Below are 16900 nucleotides of genomic sequence, written 5' to 3'. Positions count from 1 at the left end.
GCGCATTCTCTTTTTTTAATTCCTTATAACACAGTATTTACAAATAACAACTGCAGTCACACTCAGAACCCAAGGCAGCCCATTTGCCCGTAATCAATCGTCATTGTTAATCTTAACAGTTATGTGTATGTGGTTTTACATAAAAACTGAATTATCAAATAAATTATGTAGATATCCTGGAACAATGCTTTGGCAAAACGCTCCAAATCACTAACTTATTATGATTGTTGTAAAAAAACAAACAAAAATCAGTATTGACATTATAACAAGAATAAATACAGAGGTTATGAGTCTTGCCTTACTTTAGATTGCAAGGCCTAGATAGCGTTTCAGCATGCTCTCTTACTAACGTCCAGTGTAGGATGCCTTGCTCCCAAAAGTCCAACTTCGAAGTCATCCCTTGCCTTGCCATGTTGAGCTATGTGGTTAGTCCTGGTGGAGTTGCTTGTACCCAACCTCCCTCTACTTAGTCCATGAACGCTGCGTCCAGGCCGTCTACCTCTGGATGGAGCATGCGAATGGCCAGGCGCTCTATGTCGTCCAGACTGAGCTGTCTTATTGAACGTTCATAATCCTGAGGTAACAGAAAAGCAAGCGAAATCAACCAAGTGGAGGGGAGGGTCCACCCTTGTTTACATACTGGCTTCAACAAATGGGCATTTTGGATGGACAAACTGCTTTTGTTGTTTTAATGCAGTCCTATTGTATTAAAACAGTTCAACTGTGTGTATATATATATATATATATATATATATATATATATAACACACCAGTGTTAATTTTGGCAGCTATTTTAGATTTAGTCTTAGTCTTAGTCTTTAGACGAAAATGCATATTAGTTTTAGTCACTTTTAGTCATTTTTATCCTGCTTAGTTTTAGTCTAGTTTTCGTCGACGAAAACTCAGAACATTTTAGTCTAGTTTTAGTCTACGAAGTCTCATTACATTTTAGTCTAGTTTTAGTCACATTAAACAAAAAATTAAGTCCATCTTATAGTCACATTAAACTCCTTTCCATCCCTTCTCAGGCCTGGGGACCCCTTGTGTTGTGTCTACAACTGCATAATAGTCAAGCTTGCAGTACGTAAACTGTGGATGCAATTAGTCTCTAAGATACAGATCTCCTATGCCTACAGCTGAATTCCAATGAATTCAATGTAAATAATAATTTTAAGGCAATACTTAATTAACAGTATTATCATTAAAATATAAGAGAATGTCAAGTCTAGATTTTGAAGATTCAAATGATCTGATAACACAATACAACTACTATGCCTACCTGGCCTTAGTTAAATCAACCACATATCCTCCATATGAATTGCTGTGCAATCTGATAACCAACATACAGTATTTAGCTAGACGGATAGTTTGAGAGTTGAAAGTAGTGCTAATAACAATTGCATAAATAGACAAGGATATGTAAACCAATCACATATTCATTTATTTTTTCTTGATTAATGTCATGCGTGGCCTGTCCTATAGTCCATTCTGCAATGTGTTTACTAGCTAGTTATCGATAGCTAGTATAACTTAGCTATGCTACCTCATAGTTAGCCAACGTTAGCTAGCTAAAAGTTTTGGAACTCATTTGCCAAGCCAAACGGGAGGTTTCAATCGAAAATGACTAGCTAGTTATCCAAGCTGACACAACCTATACACTCGACTGCCCCTTTGAAGTTAACTTAACGTTGGCTAATATATTCGAATAACTAGTTAACATTAGCTAATTATCATTGACAGTTACTAGCTAATTTACCTTGGCATAAATGGCAGGGTTGTCTTATGCGCTTTCAGGTGCCTCTTGTTGTGTTCTTCCCATCTATTTTGAAGCCACACGGTTTCTCTCCGGTTATTGCGGTGCATAGTGTTTTATTTTCTGTCAAGTTATAATTTAAGACTGTCCAGATATCTATTCTTATTTGTCTTCCAGTACCGAGTGCTTGAACTTCAGCCATCATAACGTTAAGCCATAGGGCGTCACTTGCATGTCTGGCCATCTCAGGGAGTGGAGGAGGGATAGATACAGGACCGGGCAACATTCAACCAATGATGTGCATACAAGTTTAGAAAAAAAACCCAATTGTGACTTAGTCAACCACCAACATTTTCGTTTCGTCTCGTCTCGTCAACGAAAGTTAAAATAGATTTAGTCATAGTTTTTATTTATAAAGATCCGTTTTCGTCACGTCTTAGTCTCGTCTTAGTCACGGGAAAAAGGTCGTTAACGAATATTTTTCGTCATAGTTTTCGTCAACGAAATTAACACTGTAACACACACAATTATATTATGGCACTAGTATTGTGTGACTGCAAAATAATTAAGTGACACTGTAAATCACTGGCAGTCTAGTCAAATAAACAATGTGATATCGGTCAGTGAAACTACATAATATTCACAGCTGCTCTGTGATAGTATAACAGTAATGTCTTAATCCAGACACTTGTTTAAAAAAAGTTAATTTATGGCACACCCACCTTTAACTATGCCCAGGGCTATATTTTACCAAATATTACAAAATAAGTGCTCTGAATTAGAGTCTAGAACCTAGAATACAAGCATAATGACTATATGGTATACAATACTGGTATACAAAGGCACATTCTCCACTGACAAACAGTACCTTATAGAGCTGTTCCTGCACTTTTGCAGCATCTGCAGGGCTGAAGTGTTTGGCCAGCACAACAGCCACTGACTGCCAAACTCCACTGCCGCTGGCTTGGGCAGGTTCACTCACAGCAGCTCTCTCTCCAGCAGGACGGATCACAAGATTCAGTTTAGCCTCTGGCCCAATGGAGTAGTCACTTAATCTGTGCTCATCTGGACAAAGGAAGTGTTCAAGATTTAGGTTCTTGATCCGAAAACAAGTATGATACCAAGGCTACTTTTATGCACTTTCATTTACGTTTGTCTATTTCATAAATACCTGCCAGGGCTTTGCCTTTGTAGAGTAATCGCTGCTGATTTGGAGGTATGTTCAGGCGCTCTGAGACCAGTTCCTTCACCGTGGACACTTTTTCATCTTCTGTGACCTTCAGATAAAGCGACATTTAAAACACGGGAGGATCTACACAACTTTAAATAAACACTTGTACAGCATTTTATATGCCTATGTTTTCCTATTTGGCCACTTATTTTCAGATTGAGGTTCTTAAGATCCCGCACACTGCAACGAATCTTCCAAAGTGTGTAATAAAGCACACTTCTGTTTGGAAAACACCATTGCAAGGATATATTCTCTTCTGTACACTTGAACCACGGAGCTCACACCTGACATGGCTAAACTGTCTACAGAATACCATCAAGATGGCTAACTCTCTTAAAATAAATCATGCCAAGGATAGTAAATGCAGTTCAGATGCTTGATTTGATACTTCCTTACTTAGCTGTCAGTTAGCAATAGTTTAACAGTGTCTATTAAAGCAGAGACACACAAAAAATAAACTAACAATCTAAGTTAACATTGCGTTTGCATGGTAGAATGTTAGCTATCCTTAGCTTAAAAGCGAGGTAGCTTTGCAAATCTAGTTACTCAGCCTACATAATTATTATTTTACATCTTATGCGAAACTTGTACATAATTTAACTACAACTTTGTAAATTCAATTTCCGCTATGGTGTTAGTGAGTTACCATGACCCAATACCCGTTATATCAAAAGAGTGTTGTCGCTAGTTAGCATTTCAACAATGATGTGTTACCGTGACAAGTTCCGAACAAGGAAGCAAAGTTAGCTAGCTCTCTAGCTAGCTACATTTACTGCATGTAGCTCCTGTGGTATAGCCCAATAATATAAGCCATTTTCTCTTACAATGGCTGATAAAACAACGGAATTGTTTTAATAGAGCAGGTAGCTTGTCATCCAAATGCATTCCTATTCAAAGTCGAGACAACACACTTGTGTTTCAGTAGAGCCACGTAGACTGAATCCTGCTTATTTTAGCTGGCTAGACAGCTAACGTTAAGCCAGCAAACACATATGCTAAGTCTAGCCAACATTGGTCTCTCGACTCATTCCATTGCTACTATTCTATGTACAACGTACCTGGACGTTGCATTCCTTTCCTTGGAGTGGCTTTACTGTGAGAATCATTTTGTCACGGAGTAATACTGTAAATGTCTGAATTCATTCGCAGACAACGGGCGCCTCACCGGGCCATTACAATCTATCTTACTTCGCGTTTCAAGATATCTCACCGAAGAGACCCTCATTGCGCAGCCGCAGAAAGGAATGTGTCAATTGCTTAATTTATTTCTAGGACTAGAAAGTTCTCTAATGAGCCGCTTTACTAGTGAAGAGTGCACTGGTGGATTCAGTTGTCTACATATTGTACAGGCGGAAAGGAGGCTAATCTTTGAGTCTACATTTGTAAGATAAAGCTATACTTCCTCATTTAAAACAAGTACTCGTTTGTAGGTTACAAGTGGAATTCAGTGCAGACAGTCATAATGAAAAGCCAACATCGACAATTTGTTTTTGTAAGGTAGAAGGGTCTATTAGTCATCATTGTCGTTCAAAAAAACTGTCAAAATTGCGTTTCAAATAATACGGGATAGGTGCAAGGACCAATTGGTGTCAATAGTGTGGGAAATACGCTCTGCAGGGACTCAATAGTTTACTCTGCTTATAACTGTATCATCACAAAACGTAAACGTTACCTTCCTGTCTGCCAAAATAGTAAGTACCTGAAGTAAAAATGCCTACCTAAAAATAAAAATTAATTGTTCAGTGTTTCCAGTCAGCTCTGATTTCGATTGTCCTTTATTAAGCTACGCCTTAAAAAAGTGTTACCCTGCATGAAGAAGGTATTGTTATTTAAGAAAGCATCTGATGTAAGCTGATGAATAGCATTTATGTCATTAATTAGATATACATGCACCCACCTAGCCAACACGCTGTTTAAACGATGAACCCTTTTTCTATACATGGGAACGGGGCTTATGTTTAATATCATAACTATCAACTTAATTTGTTTTTTCCACCAGAAGTAGCTCTAATAGGTCTACCTTACTCCTGAAGAAATATCACTTCCTCCAATATGTTGCAATATAGCCCATTGTAGCCTACATGCACTTATCGACAGACTGCAACAAGACAAATATCCTATTAAATCTGATGGTGAGTGTAGGCCTATTAGGATATTAAGTTGATGTAGATGCTTTGAAACAGGTTGCACTTATAGGGCTAAATTAGTTCTGTCAGTTGATATTTACATCACATCAGTATAATTTAGTCGAAGGCTATTTTGCGGGATTCAGCCCTTGTCACATGGCTTCACACAATTAGCCAGTTTTTTTCAGAAAATATCTGTTTGTGTAAATCAGCCCCTATGGTCGGATACTTTGGTAAGCAAAGAACGCTGTTTGAAATGTATTAAGAAATGAATTGTGAATTCGTCCCCCCCCCCCCCCCCTCACACACACACACACACACACACACACTCCTTCTCTGTCTGTATATTTGTGTAAGTGTGTGAGGTAGTGAGAACGACAGAGAGGGAGGGATGTAGCGGGCTTGTGCTTGAGAGGACACGAGAGCGGCAGTCTCCGCTTTAATAAGATACGGATAAAGGGATCCTGTACGGACAGTTCCGCGGATGTGCTTCGCGCCTCAACATTCATTAAACATCGCAGCAAACGGATGTAGGCTACTGTCTGTCTCGGCAACTGTAGTGAAAATGTAACAGAGACGGCTACTCGTTCGTGTTCTAGGAACTGCATCAATCTCTGTCGACACTTTGTAGCCTAATTCAGCGGGGAAACAGGTGTTACAGGTCTGCACAGGTAAGACAGTTACATTCTATGAAGTATTATTTTAAGGAAACGTTAGTCAAAGAAAAAAGTAGGGTAAGGCATTGCCTTTTCCATTTGCTTTTCCTCGACAAAAACTGCCTTTTAATCCTGCACAAATGGCATGGTGTGAGTAGGCTATTATATTACTGGACATTGGTCACTGTTACATAGTACTACGAATTTTCTTCAGATAATGTCTCATATTTAAAACAAAAACAAAAACAAAAAAACAACTCAGTCTATGATACTCCCCCCCCCCCCCCCCCCTCTATCTCTCTCTCACACACACTAACACAGAGAAGAAAGTCCATATTATTAAATAAAAGAGACCTAGAACACCTCTCTCTCTCTCTTTCACTTAGTCTGTCCTCGATCCTCTGTCCTGAAGCGATGGGTACCCTGAGAGACCTCCAGTTTGCCCTGCAGCTGAAGATAGAGGAGCTTCGGCAGAGGGATACACTGATCGATGAGCTGGAGCTGGAGCTGGATGCTAAGGACGACCTCATTCGCCGCCTGCAGGGGGAGCTGGACCGCATGCGGGTTACTCTCGGCACCCCTGGGTCCTCCGCTGCAGGTATCCAACGCTGCACTCTACTTGGCTGCTCGGCTTCAGCAACCACAAACACTGCAGGATAAGAGTTCTGCTCTCTGATGTAACATGAATGGAGGAAAGTGAGACAAATAACTGCTGTAGTTTCTAGTTTGGTTAGCCATATGTTCACCTTGCAGATTTGAACCCGTTCCTAAGCACAGACGGCAGAAATGTGATGTGCTTTCCTCTGTAGGGTGCTTGGCTATGCGTAATTCTTCTCAGAGGATCAAGAGGAGGGCGGTGATGGCAGAGCGCATGAACTGGGACGACAAGCAACTTCCTCAGCCCACTGTGACAAGCCACAGCAAAAGCCTGAAGTAAGAGAACTCCTATCAAAACACTGCAGTCTCACTGCCCCACATGTTTTTCAAATGGAATAGTCTACCAGCAGCCTCAGGGTTTTGCCAGCGTGTTTGAGTGACAAGTTCAGCAATCTTGGGAAAAAAACTCTACTGCTGTCCTGACACAAAAGGCAGTAATAGATTCTACTCCTTGGTGTGATTTGTTAATGCTGTAGCGACAGCCAGCTCGGGGCACTATATCCTCTGAAACTGAAATGATGCAGAGGTGAGGTATTGATGGATAGACTGCATGTACAGGCCTGCTCTCTCTTCCCCCAGGTCACAGGAGCTGATTAAGGGGGCTCTGCTGGAGAATGGCCTCACCAAACACCTGGAGAGGGGGCAGATCCTGGCCATAGTGGACTGCATGTATCCCACTACAGTCAGCCAGGGCTCCTGTGTCATTCGGGAGGGCGACAATGCTTCCCTTGCGTATGTCATAGAAGGTGAGACATTTTTCCATTTTCATCTGAGTAAGAAGTATTCTCACCTTTCAATTGGAAATATTCTGCAGTTCTTGGTATGGCATACAAATTGACCTATAATAAAACATTAATTATCCTATAATAAAGCATTCATCACTTCAACCTTCAGACTCCTGCACTGCTGTGCATTTGAAATCATGATGTCAGATAGACATCTACAAGGTGTTGTGTGCCACTATTATGGTATTATTATTTTCTTCAGCAGTGTGTGTATGTAAAGACTCTCACCAAACCATCGTCTTCCATTTTTCTCATGTTTTGCCCTCCGTCTTCAACTCCATTGCAACACAATACTCCCAAACACCCCCGTGCGGAGTCATTGCCCCAGGCTCATAATAAATAATTGATAATGAGATTGGAATCAGTAAATTAGGGGGTTGCGAGGCTGTGCTGGTCAGAGCACATCCATCTGTCTCCACAGCTCTCTTTTTTTGCATGGGAGGTTCTAGAAGCACAGAGGGGGTACCTGTCGGTGAGCAGCTTCACTGGCACAGGGTAGAGTTTGCACTCATCTGTGTCTCACACAAGAGAGGCTCAGGGACCACAGCAGCAATGAGACACAGACACAGAGAGAGAGGGAGACAGAGAGAGAGAGAGAGAGAGAGGGAGGGAGGGAGGGAGGGAAAGCGAGATAAATGTGCGAACAAACCGTTTCTTGGAAGAGTAGGAGACAACCAGATGGGTGCTGCTTTATACCTATAATGTTCAATGTTTTGAAATGGATTTTCCCCCTTAAATGTAGCTTGTGTGGATAAAAAACAAGAGGCAGAGCACGATCAAAGGAAAGAGAGAGCGTGATAGACACAGGAAAGCAGACATAGGATGAGAGGGACAGAGATAAATGGAAAGTGGTAAACAAATACATAAGATGAAAGAATGGAGGCTGGGCGAAGGCACAGTAAGGGTGAATGAAAGATGACAGACAGAGAAAATGGAGACAGAAAGCAAGAAAGAAAGAAGGAAAGAAAGAAAGAAAACCCAGAGCTGGAAGGCCAGCTCGACAGCACTTATCATAACTCCTCATCACAGGCTGTCTGCAGGCGGGCCCAGCGTGCCGCTATGATGTGACAGGTGGACAGGTGACGCTTGTCCTGCTTTGTTCATCACCTCAGGACGGCCCAGCGGGGCGCCGCTGTCTCTTGCAGACGGTTAAGATTAAAGCGTCCCGGGCTGTCAGTCAACACACACCATCGTAATCTGTGTCTCTGCCACTCATCTGCATGTGTGACAGATTCATCGTCACACTGGCAAGGCGTACCTGCTGTTGCCACTCTTATAGGACACTGGCTGGAGTCGAAATGTGTGGTCTGCCACAGAAATGCGTTCTCTAGAATATCTTGGCTGTATTGCAGAGCTAGTAGGTGTTATCACTTGTTTATCCAGGTTATGTCGTAATAGGACACACTTAAGGGACTGGAGATCGTTTGAAAATGAATATTATGCACCTCTTAGTGTGATGGCTGAAGTGTATTTGTGTGAGTGTTTTGATAGGCATGTTGAGGCAGACAGTGTACTTTGAATGCTGTTTCTCTCCATTTGTATCCACTATTAATGCAGCATATTTCATCTATAGACATTATTTTATGTTTCATGAAATCATGTATGTATCATGTACATATGCCACAGGTGTCCTCCCAATATGTTTTATCCTCTGACACGTGTATGAATCCATCTGCTTGCTCCGAATTATCTCTTCTCCTTTCTCTGTACCCTACCCTTCTGCCCCCCCCCCCCCCCCCCTTTTCTATCTCTATCTTCTTCTCTCTACCCGAGTGGCCTCAAGCAGATGGGCCCCCCCCTTGAGCTGAGGTTCTGCTCAAGGTTTCTTCCTGTTAAAAAGGAGTTTTTCCTTGCCCCTGTCATCTTAGTGCTTGTTCTAGGGGGGTTCAGGCTCTGGGCTCTGTAAAGCGCTTAGAGACAATTTAAATTGCTATTGGCCTTATATAAATAACATTTAATTGAATTGAACTTGATGGGTTCACATGTGATGATGTTGATACGTCTTAGATGTGTGTGTGTGTGTGTGTGTGTGTGTGTTTGTGTGTGTGTGTGTGTGGAAGGGGGTTCGGTAAATGAGGTCATTAAACAGCTGGATGGGCTGGCTGCTGCGAGTGAGTGTGGGGAGCACGCCCCATTCAATGAATGTTCATGCTGGAAGTGTGCAGGTGTTCATGCAGGCAAATATACTGTATACGCCATCCCCTCCACACACACAAAAAAACACACACAAACACAACTAGACTGACAAAGACCTTTTCTCCCTTCTCTTTCCCTGTCCTTTTCCACCCCTCCCTAACACGCACAAAGAGTTCCGTCTGTCTTCCTCGCTCTCTTTTTTCCTTTCACAGCCTATGTGTGTTAAGAGTCCCATTCACTGCAGATGTGTATGTGTGTTTGTGTTCACAGAGGGGAAGATGGAGGTGATCAAAGCTGGTCACAAGCTGCAGACATTAGAGGCGGGCACATTGTTTGGGGAAATAGCCCTCCTTCACAACCACACACGCTCCACCACTCTCACAGGTACAGTGTGAAGTGTGTGTGTGTGTGTGTGTGTGTGTGTGTGTGTGTGTGTGTGTGTGTGTGTGTGAACATTCACAAATACAAAGCATGCCTCCATGACATGTGGGCGTAAGACATTCAGTGTTCCCATCGAGGATGATTTTATAGCATCGTTAATCACTGAACACCACGCCTTTGCAGCATCGCCTACTCCCAGCTGTCAAACTGCATTCATTGAGAGTGATATACATTACTACAATTTAGCATTACTGATGAACTGATGCCTAAAACAATGTAAGCTTTGTGATGTATGGTGTGTCCTATGGTCGGGGCATTATTTTTCACTATTTTCAAGCTTTGTGGGTTGAACAGGCACATTAAAGTCCTGTGTTTTGGTCTTTTATCTGCAGCCGTCCCAAAGGAATGTATTTCATGAGTTCTGTAGGGCTCTGTTGCAACATACATTGAATCACATCTTGTACTTTTGATCTTTCATCTGCATCAACAGTTTCAGAGTACCATTCAAACAGTGCAGTTGCTCTAAAAGAATGCATTCCACTAACAATTAAAAAAGAATGCATTCCACTAACAATTCAAGTGCCTTGAGTCAAAAGTGTTGGAAGCATCCTGACTGTATGACGGTCGAAAAAATGAACGTCTGCACTCTAAAAAGTGCAGAGAGGAGGCAGCAGCCAGCATGGTAATCTAAGCACTGGGCAGTGCATTATTCACGGCTGATGTAAGATTGAGAAGATGTGTCGAATTCCAAATCAAAGTGGTTCTCACATCCCCCATAACCTCTCAGTCTCAAGCACGTCTCACTGCGGTGGGGGATAGAATACCAAAAGCCAAAGCATGAGCCGTGTTTGTTGCCGTTTCTCTGTCACCGATACGCCTCTCCTCCATAGAAATGAGACATTTTAGGATCCATGTGGAGGTTCGGGTTACTTTGGCTGCAATGAAGTGAACTCACATTACATGCAAAAGCAGGAATCATTTAATAGCAGCGAATGATAGCTTCCGTATTACACTGTGTGAGTGCCATAAAGGAGATTGATCAACACCTCCTCATTGTGAAGGGGTTTTATTGGAACTCTCAGTTTGTAGAGCAGCCTTCTGTTTTCTGCGCGGTGGGAGAAGGAGCCTGTACCCATGGCCATATTGGGTGCCGTGCTTTAGGGTCTGTCTTACGCTGATCTGCTTTCATTCTTGGGGAAAATAGGTTTTGGGTGTGGACCAAGCTGAACCCAAATTCAAAACCACTTTCCGAACCGCAGTGCGCTGCCCTTCTCTTCCCTCCCCTGTTTTGTTCTCTCTGCCTGTTCATTCCCTTTTTCCACTCTCTCTATCCACGTTTCTCGATCTTTTTTTGTTTGAGGATGTCTTGTTTGATTGTGCGGTGCCTTTATCTCCGAGTCCATCTCCCTTTCCAATTCTTGCCTTCTCTTTTATTTTCCCCCCAGACACTGACAGTTCTCTATTTATCTTCCCTGCCATTGCCTTTTCTTATTTCCTGCCCTCCTCCTGTCCCCTTGGGTCTGTCCCCTCCTCGACTGCACAGTTGTTGTTTTTTTCCTCTCTCTTTTTTTCTTGTTGGCAATGACCTAAAATCCCCCCCTCCCATTCCCCCTCCACCCTCGGCTCTGCTAAACCCTGAAAGAACTCATTCGGCAGATCTCTTCCTCTATTGTGACAGATCTCTTCCTCTATTGTGTCACATGCAGACAGGGGACAAAAGCACAGGGGAGGAAAGAGGGTCGAGGTCCGTGGAGACATTATGGAGTGCAGGTAGCAGGGCCAAATGAGCTTTTCTTTACCCAGGTGCACTGTTCCTGTTGCTGGGCATTTGGCCAACATCACCTGGCTCCTGCAGTAGTGTGTTTCAGTTGTGAGGACGTTGTGGACACTTGAGTAGGACCTGAGCGGGGGGATAATTTAAGGACAGATCAGGACAAAGATCAGGACAAAGAAGTGCATTTTTCTGTATCTGGTTGTATGCTAAATGCTCTGTAGGCTCTGTATTTTGTGTATACTTTTGTGTATACATGCTCACACCAACACACACACTCACATACACACACACACAGACACACACACATAGACTTACTTACTCATATTATCACATTCAGATTCTAATGTAGTTCTAATATGAATTGATTTTAATTCTACATGCTTTACCTGGTCATGTACATTTAAACCATTCCCTGTATTCCTGACATATATATCCCTTATTAATGGAGAAAGTGCTGTAAGCCAAACCAGTGGATGCCACATGGCAAGAGCCCACATTTCTCCGAGTCTCGTATAAGCTGAGTCTCATTTATTTCCAGAGACACGGTTCCGTTAATAATGAATTCTAGTTCTACAGCCTGTTAAGCTTTGAACATATTCATTATACAATGGGAGAATTTCTACCCACAGGGGATTTACTTGTTGAGTAATGAATGCCCTGACTATGATTGACTACCTTATGTAATTATATTATATTATATAATATCTGAATCAATACTCCTTCCTCATTCCTATATACAATCTATGTAATTGCACACAGGTAAATATATACATACGAGGATGGTAGCTTGGCAACAAAACATGACGTGATAACCTCACATAACATGTGCGTTTTTTCATCACTTGGTCCATTCATATGAATAAGGAGATCATGGAGATGCTCCAGTAGTTTTTGGAGTTGCAGTTATTTGAATGTAAGGAGAGGATGGACCATAGAGGCCCACAGTGAGGAGGGGGAGGAGGAGGAGGGGGGATTCTGGATGGATAGCGGAGGCTGAGCTGCTTGGCTGTTCCCAAAAATGTCCTGCAGAACCAATTAGTATGGATCATTATTAATTTACAACCCTTCTCTGCTGGAGGTTTTTCTTTTTCTCATACTCATTACGGAGAGACAGGGAAAGATAGAGCACTTGAAACATCAGAGAATAAGAGTAGAGAGAGAGAGAGACAGACAGAAAGAGGAGGACAGACTGTGTATGTGTGTGTGTGTGTGTGTGTGTGTGTGTGTGTGTGTGTGTGTGTGTGTGTGTGTGTTTGTGTGTGTGTGTGTGTGTGTGTGTGTGTGTGTGTGTGTTTGTGAGAGAGAGAGAGACAGACAGAAAGAGGAGGACAGACTGTGTATGTGTGTGTGTGTGTGTGTGTGTGTGTGTGTGTGTGTGTGTGTGTGAGAGAGAGACAGGAAGACGAGGACAGACTGTGTGTGTGTGTGTGTGTGTGTATGTGTGTGTGTGTGTGTGAGTAAGAGAGAGAGAGAGAGACAGACAGAAAGAGGAGGACAGACTGTGTATGTGTGTGTGTGTGTGAGTGAGTGAGAGAGAGAGAGAGAGAGGGACGGAGAGGGAAAGACAGTAATAGTGGTGATGATGCAGCATATATTAGTTATATGCAGATGTATCTATAGTTACACTAATTCACTAATTCGTATGTTAGTTCTATGCAGATTTATCTATAATTACACAAAAATCTACCTCTGTCTGCAGTGGTGTGTTTGTATTTGTTTATCTGCTAGCACCTTGTTGACAGGAGATCAATGCTGTTTTATCTGGGGATAAAAACACTTTCAGGTTTCTCCCTGTTTACCTCTCTTGGCCATCTGTCTGGAAGCAGCACAGTAGTTATTTGTGGATCTGGAGACCTATGGGAGGGGTTTTAGAAATGCTTTTTTAATTCTAAATTCTCTGGCTCTCGCAACCGGCCTCTCTTAGACACGCTTAGCTTGTTCTCAAAGCTGTCTTTCTAACTTCAGTTTGAGTGAAATATTTAATATCCTGGTGAGGCATCATCAATATGACATATTTGAAGTATTTCTGGACTCTACTGTGATATACATACACATGCTCACAGAGCCACACATAAATATATGCACTGCACTGTGTGCAATACCCATAGAAATATAAACCATCGCTCTGTCCCCAGAAGACACTGATTTGAAGTTCACATTTTATAAATTCTTTACCAGAATAATACTGAGTTCACACTCAACTTCTACAGTTTAGTATTACATTCTGTCAACTTAAATGTAACTGTAAATAGCAATATAATTCTAAAATAAAAATAACAACCAAATGATTTCCTGATATATGTATGGATGGCTAATTAGGACAAAATGTCAAACTATGCAGGAAAGGGCAGGCCTTTGCAGGGAACAGAGTGTCATAGCAAAGGTAATACAGCTGTTTTGATATCTTGCATCACATACGGTATCTGTAAGCAACAGGTCTGAGTAACGATGACATCAATTAACCTACTTTTAGATGTGAATCTAAAAACACATGGCATAATGATGATTATCCTGGTTAAATTTTGACATTATGTCACTCCATGGATGTTGTTGCTTCAGATGTTTGCACGTAATGTCAACAAGTGGCGCCAACTGGCCATGTCAAGGAGGATGACTTGAGACAGGGAGCAATTAAACTCCTTTTTTTTTATTGTGAAATTACAGCACTGTCCATCTACAGTACCTATTAAGGTACACATAAACCAGCTATAGTGACTGAGAATGATGTCAAACCTGATGTTCCAGGTATTTTGGTACTTTTCCTGGGCCTGTTACAGGGAATAAACTGCCATTTAGAGCCTTCATTTCAGGTCACAACTTTAGATGGCATTTAATCCATGTTAGTCATAACTGTTGTGGAATGACTATTCATCTTAAGAATTGTACTCAAAGTATCCGCTTCTAGTATCCGAAATTGAAAAGGCTAACGTGGAAGATATCGAGTGACAGAACTCTGTACGTCAGTGTTAAGGTGAATGGAGGATCTGTAGAGGAACAGGTCTCCAGAAGCACTCTACTTCAGACAGTAAAGCAAGGCTAGGAGAAGCTGGTAGTGTGAAGGTTAAAGATGAAGGACACAAATCTCTCCTGTGAAGGAATGTGACTGAGGCACTCAAACGTGTCAGCATGAATGAGAAAATCACTTGAATGGAGCACAACAGAGCAGTCTCCCACACACAGATGAGTCCTGACTGAAACCTCAGGTCTTCAATAACAAAAAAAAGAGAGTAAAAAAAACCCCAAACAATTATGAATGATTCCATATGAATGAAACAATGGAGAGCTAGCTATTGAAGGGAAAAAAGAGCATCCAAAGAGGGCCTTGGAGAGATATTACCTTTTTAGGGAAGAAGACGAGATGGCAACAGATGTGGAACTGAACGGCAGTTTCAAACTGGGGGATGGGGGATGGAGGGTGGGGGGGGGGGGGGGTTATGAAAGATGTTCTAAGAGACCTCTTTATTGACCGCTGAACACTGCTGTCCTGTTCACGGAGATGCAGATCTGGGCCGAGTCGACGCCACTCTGGACGTGCGAGGCCCAGCCTCAGCAACAAAGCTCCGACTCGTGTAGGAGCGGCCAGCAATTACGCAGCGTAATGGTGGGAGATGAGTCACGCAGACACTCTGCCACTGGCAGACAGACAGCGAAACCCAGCGAGCGGAACTGCGAAGAGCGCGTTGTTTGCAAGAGGGGGAGGAGGGTGGGATCTTATCGCGGCAGAACACAGAGGGCTGCTTGACAAGACGGAACCGGCCGATTGTTCTCGCGATGACCCACGTCATGGGCTCAGAGCGAGGGCCTGCCTGGAATTCGCTGGTCAGACCGGGTCATAATGGACCCTTTCACGGAGGCCTGGTTAACCTCCGACCCCTGGAGCTGGCAGTGCGTGCTGGTTGAAGTGTTGTCCCCTAAGCCAGCCAATGATCCCAACACTGGGCTGGGTGACGTTGGTCTCGACTCACCCCTTTTGGTGGCTGCCTGCAGATTTTTGACCCTGCAAATGTGGGTCTTGCTTATAACGCACGTCGGAAACAGGAGGGGGGTTAAAACTGAAAACAATCAATGCGGAACAAATCTTAAGGCAACCGTGACATCACGATTGTCCTGTCAGTGTCAGCAGAATTGCAATGATGTAAGGGCATTGTGTTTTGAGTTCATTTGTGAATACCTGAAAGTCACTTTTAGCAGCAAGTCTAAAAAACATGTAAAAAATAAAATTTTGACCATAATGCTATCCCATGGGAGTGTGGTAGTGTAATGCAGAAAATGTGGTCAAGTTGTGGGAATGAGAAGCAAGATGCAGGATTTAAAACTGCTTTGTTGACCACCAAGTTATGAACGTGGAATCCGAAAAAAGACTGTTTACACTGGAAGCTTTCCTATCTACTTTTAAGGGGCTAAGTTCGGTCTGGTATCCAGGCTAATGACCATATGCTATCAAAATGAATTTGAGGATGGTACCAAAACTAGTTGCCTATGAAACCGTACCTCAAAAAGTGTCAAATTGTTGCATAGTGTTACTTTAATTTGTGTGTTGTATTTTTCAGTGCTTTTAATCTTAAATAAGGCAAACAGTTTGCTGCTCCTACTATAAAGGGTCAATGCCAAACAATGTTTCTCTAAGGCTATCCTATCTATTTGCCATAAATTAACTGATCCAGACTCTTTTCCTTTACCTGGCAAACGTATAACAGCCATACAACATGGCAGCTATAACTGCTGCAACATCTCGGCCTTAACCAAGGGGTGACATATAATTACATCACAAGATGCATGGAATGTTTTCTGCCTATCTGCACTGCTCTTCTGAAACGGGGGGAATCTGCCATTCTTATACGTTCCCAGTTCCCATGATGTTATTCAGTACTGTAAACAATTAAACAACCATGCTGTGACGAGTTCTGTTAACATTACTTTTGTAACTACAGTCGATTTCTGTCAGAAGTAAATTTAACGGAATACAAACCAGGTCCAACACAACTCCTTTCTGACTGATACCTCAACACCTTTCATAGTCATGTTAAACTGACTGTAGTTGTCAGTCCAATTCGTTCACTCCTTTGCTACCTTGAATATATTGTGTTACTCTTGAACTAAATCAACTCGACTTAGGAAAAAAAAAAATATGAACGTTTAAAGGCAGAACCATATTTATAATTAAGACCCCATATGTGACTACTTATCTAGCTAGCTAGCTAGCCAACGTCCCTTGAGTGGATTAAGCAACCTAGCAAAATAGCTCAGCATACTAACATTACACCCATGAACTAACGTTACCTGCCTTCTTGGCTGCTTCTTAATATTCAAGAAATGTTTTGTAACACGCCCTATACATATTCGATAGTTAAACATCTGTAAATGTGGCCTGGTTAATCTATAAAACGATTGTTAGTTTAGC

The 16900-nt window shown here is 42.2% G+C and overlaps 2 protein-coding genes across 2 annotated transcripts; one reads left to right on the top strand and one right to left on the bottom strand.

The window, feature by feature from the left end:
- Position 1: 1 nt before the first annotated feature.
- On the bottom strand, positions 2-4218 carry ubl4a (ubiquitin like 4A). Its single transcript, XM_012830418.3, has 4 exons — positions 4043-4218; positions 2925-3030; positions 2622-2818; positions 2-574 (listed from the first exon to the last, which is right to left on the bottom strand). Exons 1-4 carry the CDS (start codon positions 4088-4090, stop codon positions 467-469), a joined length of 459 nt encoding a protein of 152 aa, XP_012685872.1. The 5' UTR covers positions 4091-4218; the 3' UTR covers positions 2-466.
- Positions 4219-4296: 78 nt separating this feature from the next.
- On the top strand, positions 4297-11499 carry LOC116221210 (cGMP-dependent protein kinase 1-like). Its single transcript, XM_042708165.1, has 6 exons — positions 4297-4366; positions 6153-6364; positions 6576-6699; positions 7003-7169; positions 9615-9728; positions 11432-11499. Exons 2-6 carry the CDS (start codon positions 6181-6183, stop codon positions 11497-11499), a joined length of 657 nt encoding a protein of 218 aa, XP_042564099.1. The 5' UTR covers positions 4297-4366; positions 6153-6180.
- Positions 11500-16900: the final 5401 nt, after the last annotated feature.

The sequence above is a fragment of the Clupea harengus genome, chromosome 7, assembly GCF_900700415.2.
Source record: "Clupea harengus chromosome 7, Ch_v2.0.2, whole genome shotgun sequence".
Lineage (NCBI taxonomy): Eukaryota > Metazoa > Chordata > Actinopteri > Clupeiformes > Clupeidae > Clupea > Clupea harengus.
This window is presented reverse-complemented; position numbering and strand designations above follow the sequence as displayed.

Excerpts from the sequence above, each read along its gene's own strand:
- ubl4a (XM_012830418.3), bottom strand. The coding sequence starts at position 4,090 with ATGATTCTCACAGTAAAGCCACTCCAAGGAAAGGAATGCAACGTCCAG. Across the intron at positions 3,031-4,042 it reads GAAAGGAATGCAACGTCCAG|GTCACAGAAGATGAAAAAGT; the intron begins GTACGTTGTACA and ends CTTTATCTGAAG. Across the intron at positions 575-2,621 it reads TGCAGGAACAGCTCTATAAG|GATTATGAACGTTCAATAAG; the intron begins GTACTGTTTGTC and ends CTGTTACCTCAG.
- LOC116221210 (XM_042708165.1), top strand. The coding sequence starts at position 6,181 with ATGGGTACCCTGAGAGACCTCCAGTTTGCCCTGCAGCTGAAGATAGAG. Across the intron at positions 7,170-9,614 it reads CCTTGCGTATGTCATAGAAG|AGGGGAAGATGGAGGTGATC; the intron begins GTGAGACATTTT and ends TTGTGTTCACAG. Across the intron at positions 9,729-11,431 it reads ACGCTCCACCACTCTCACAG|ACAGGGGACAAAAGCACAGG; the intron begins GTACAGTGTGAA and ends TGTCACATGCAG.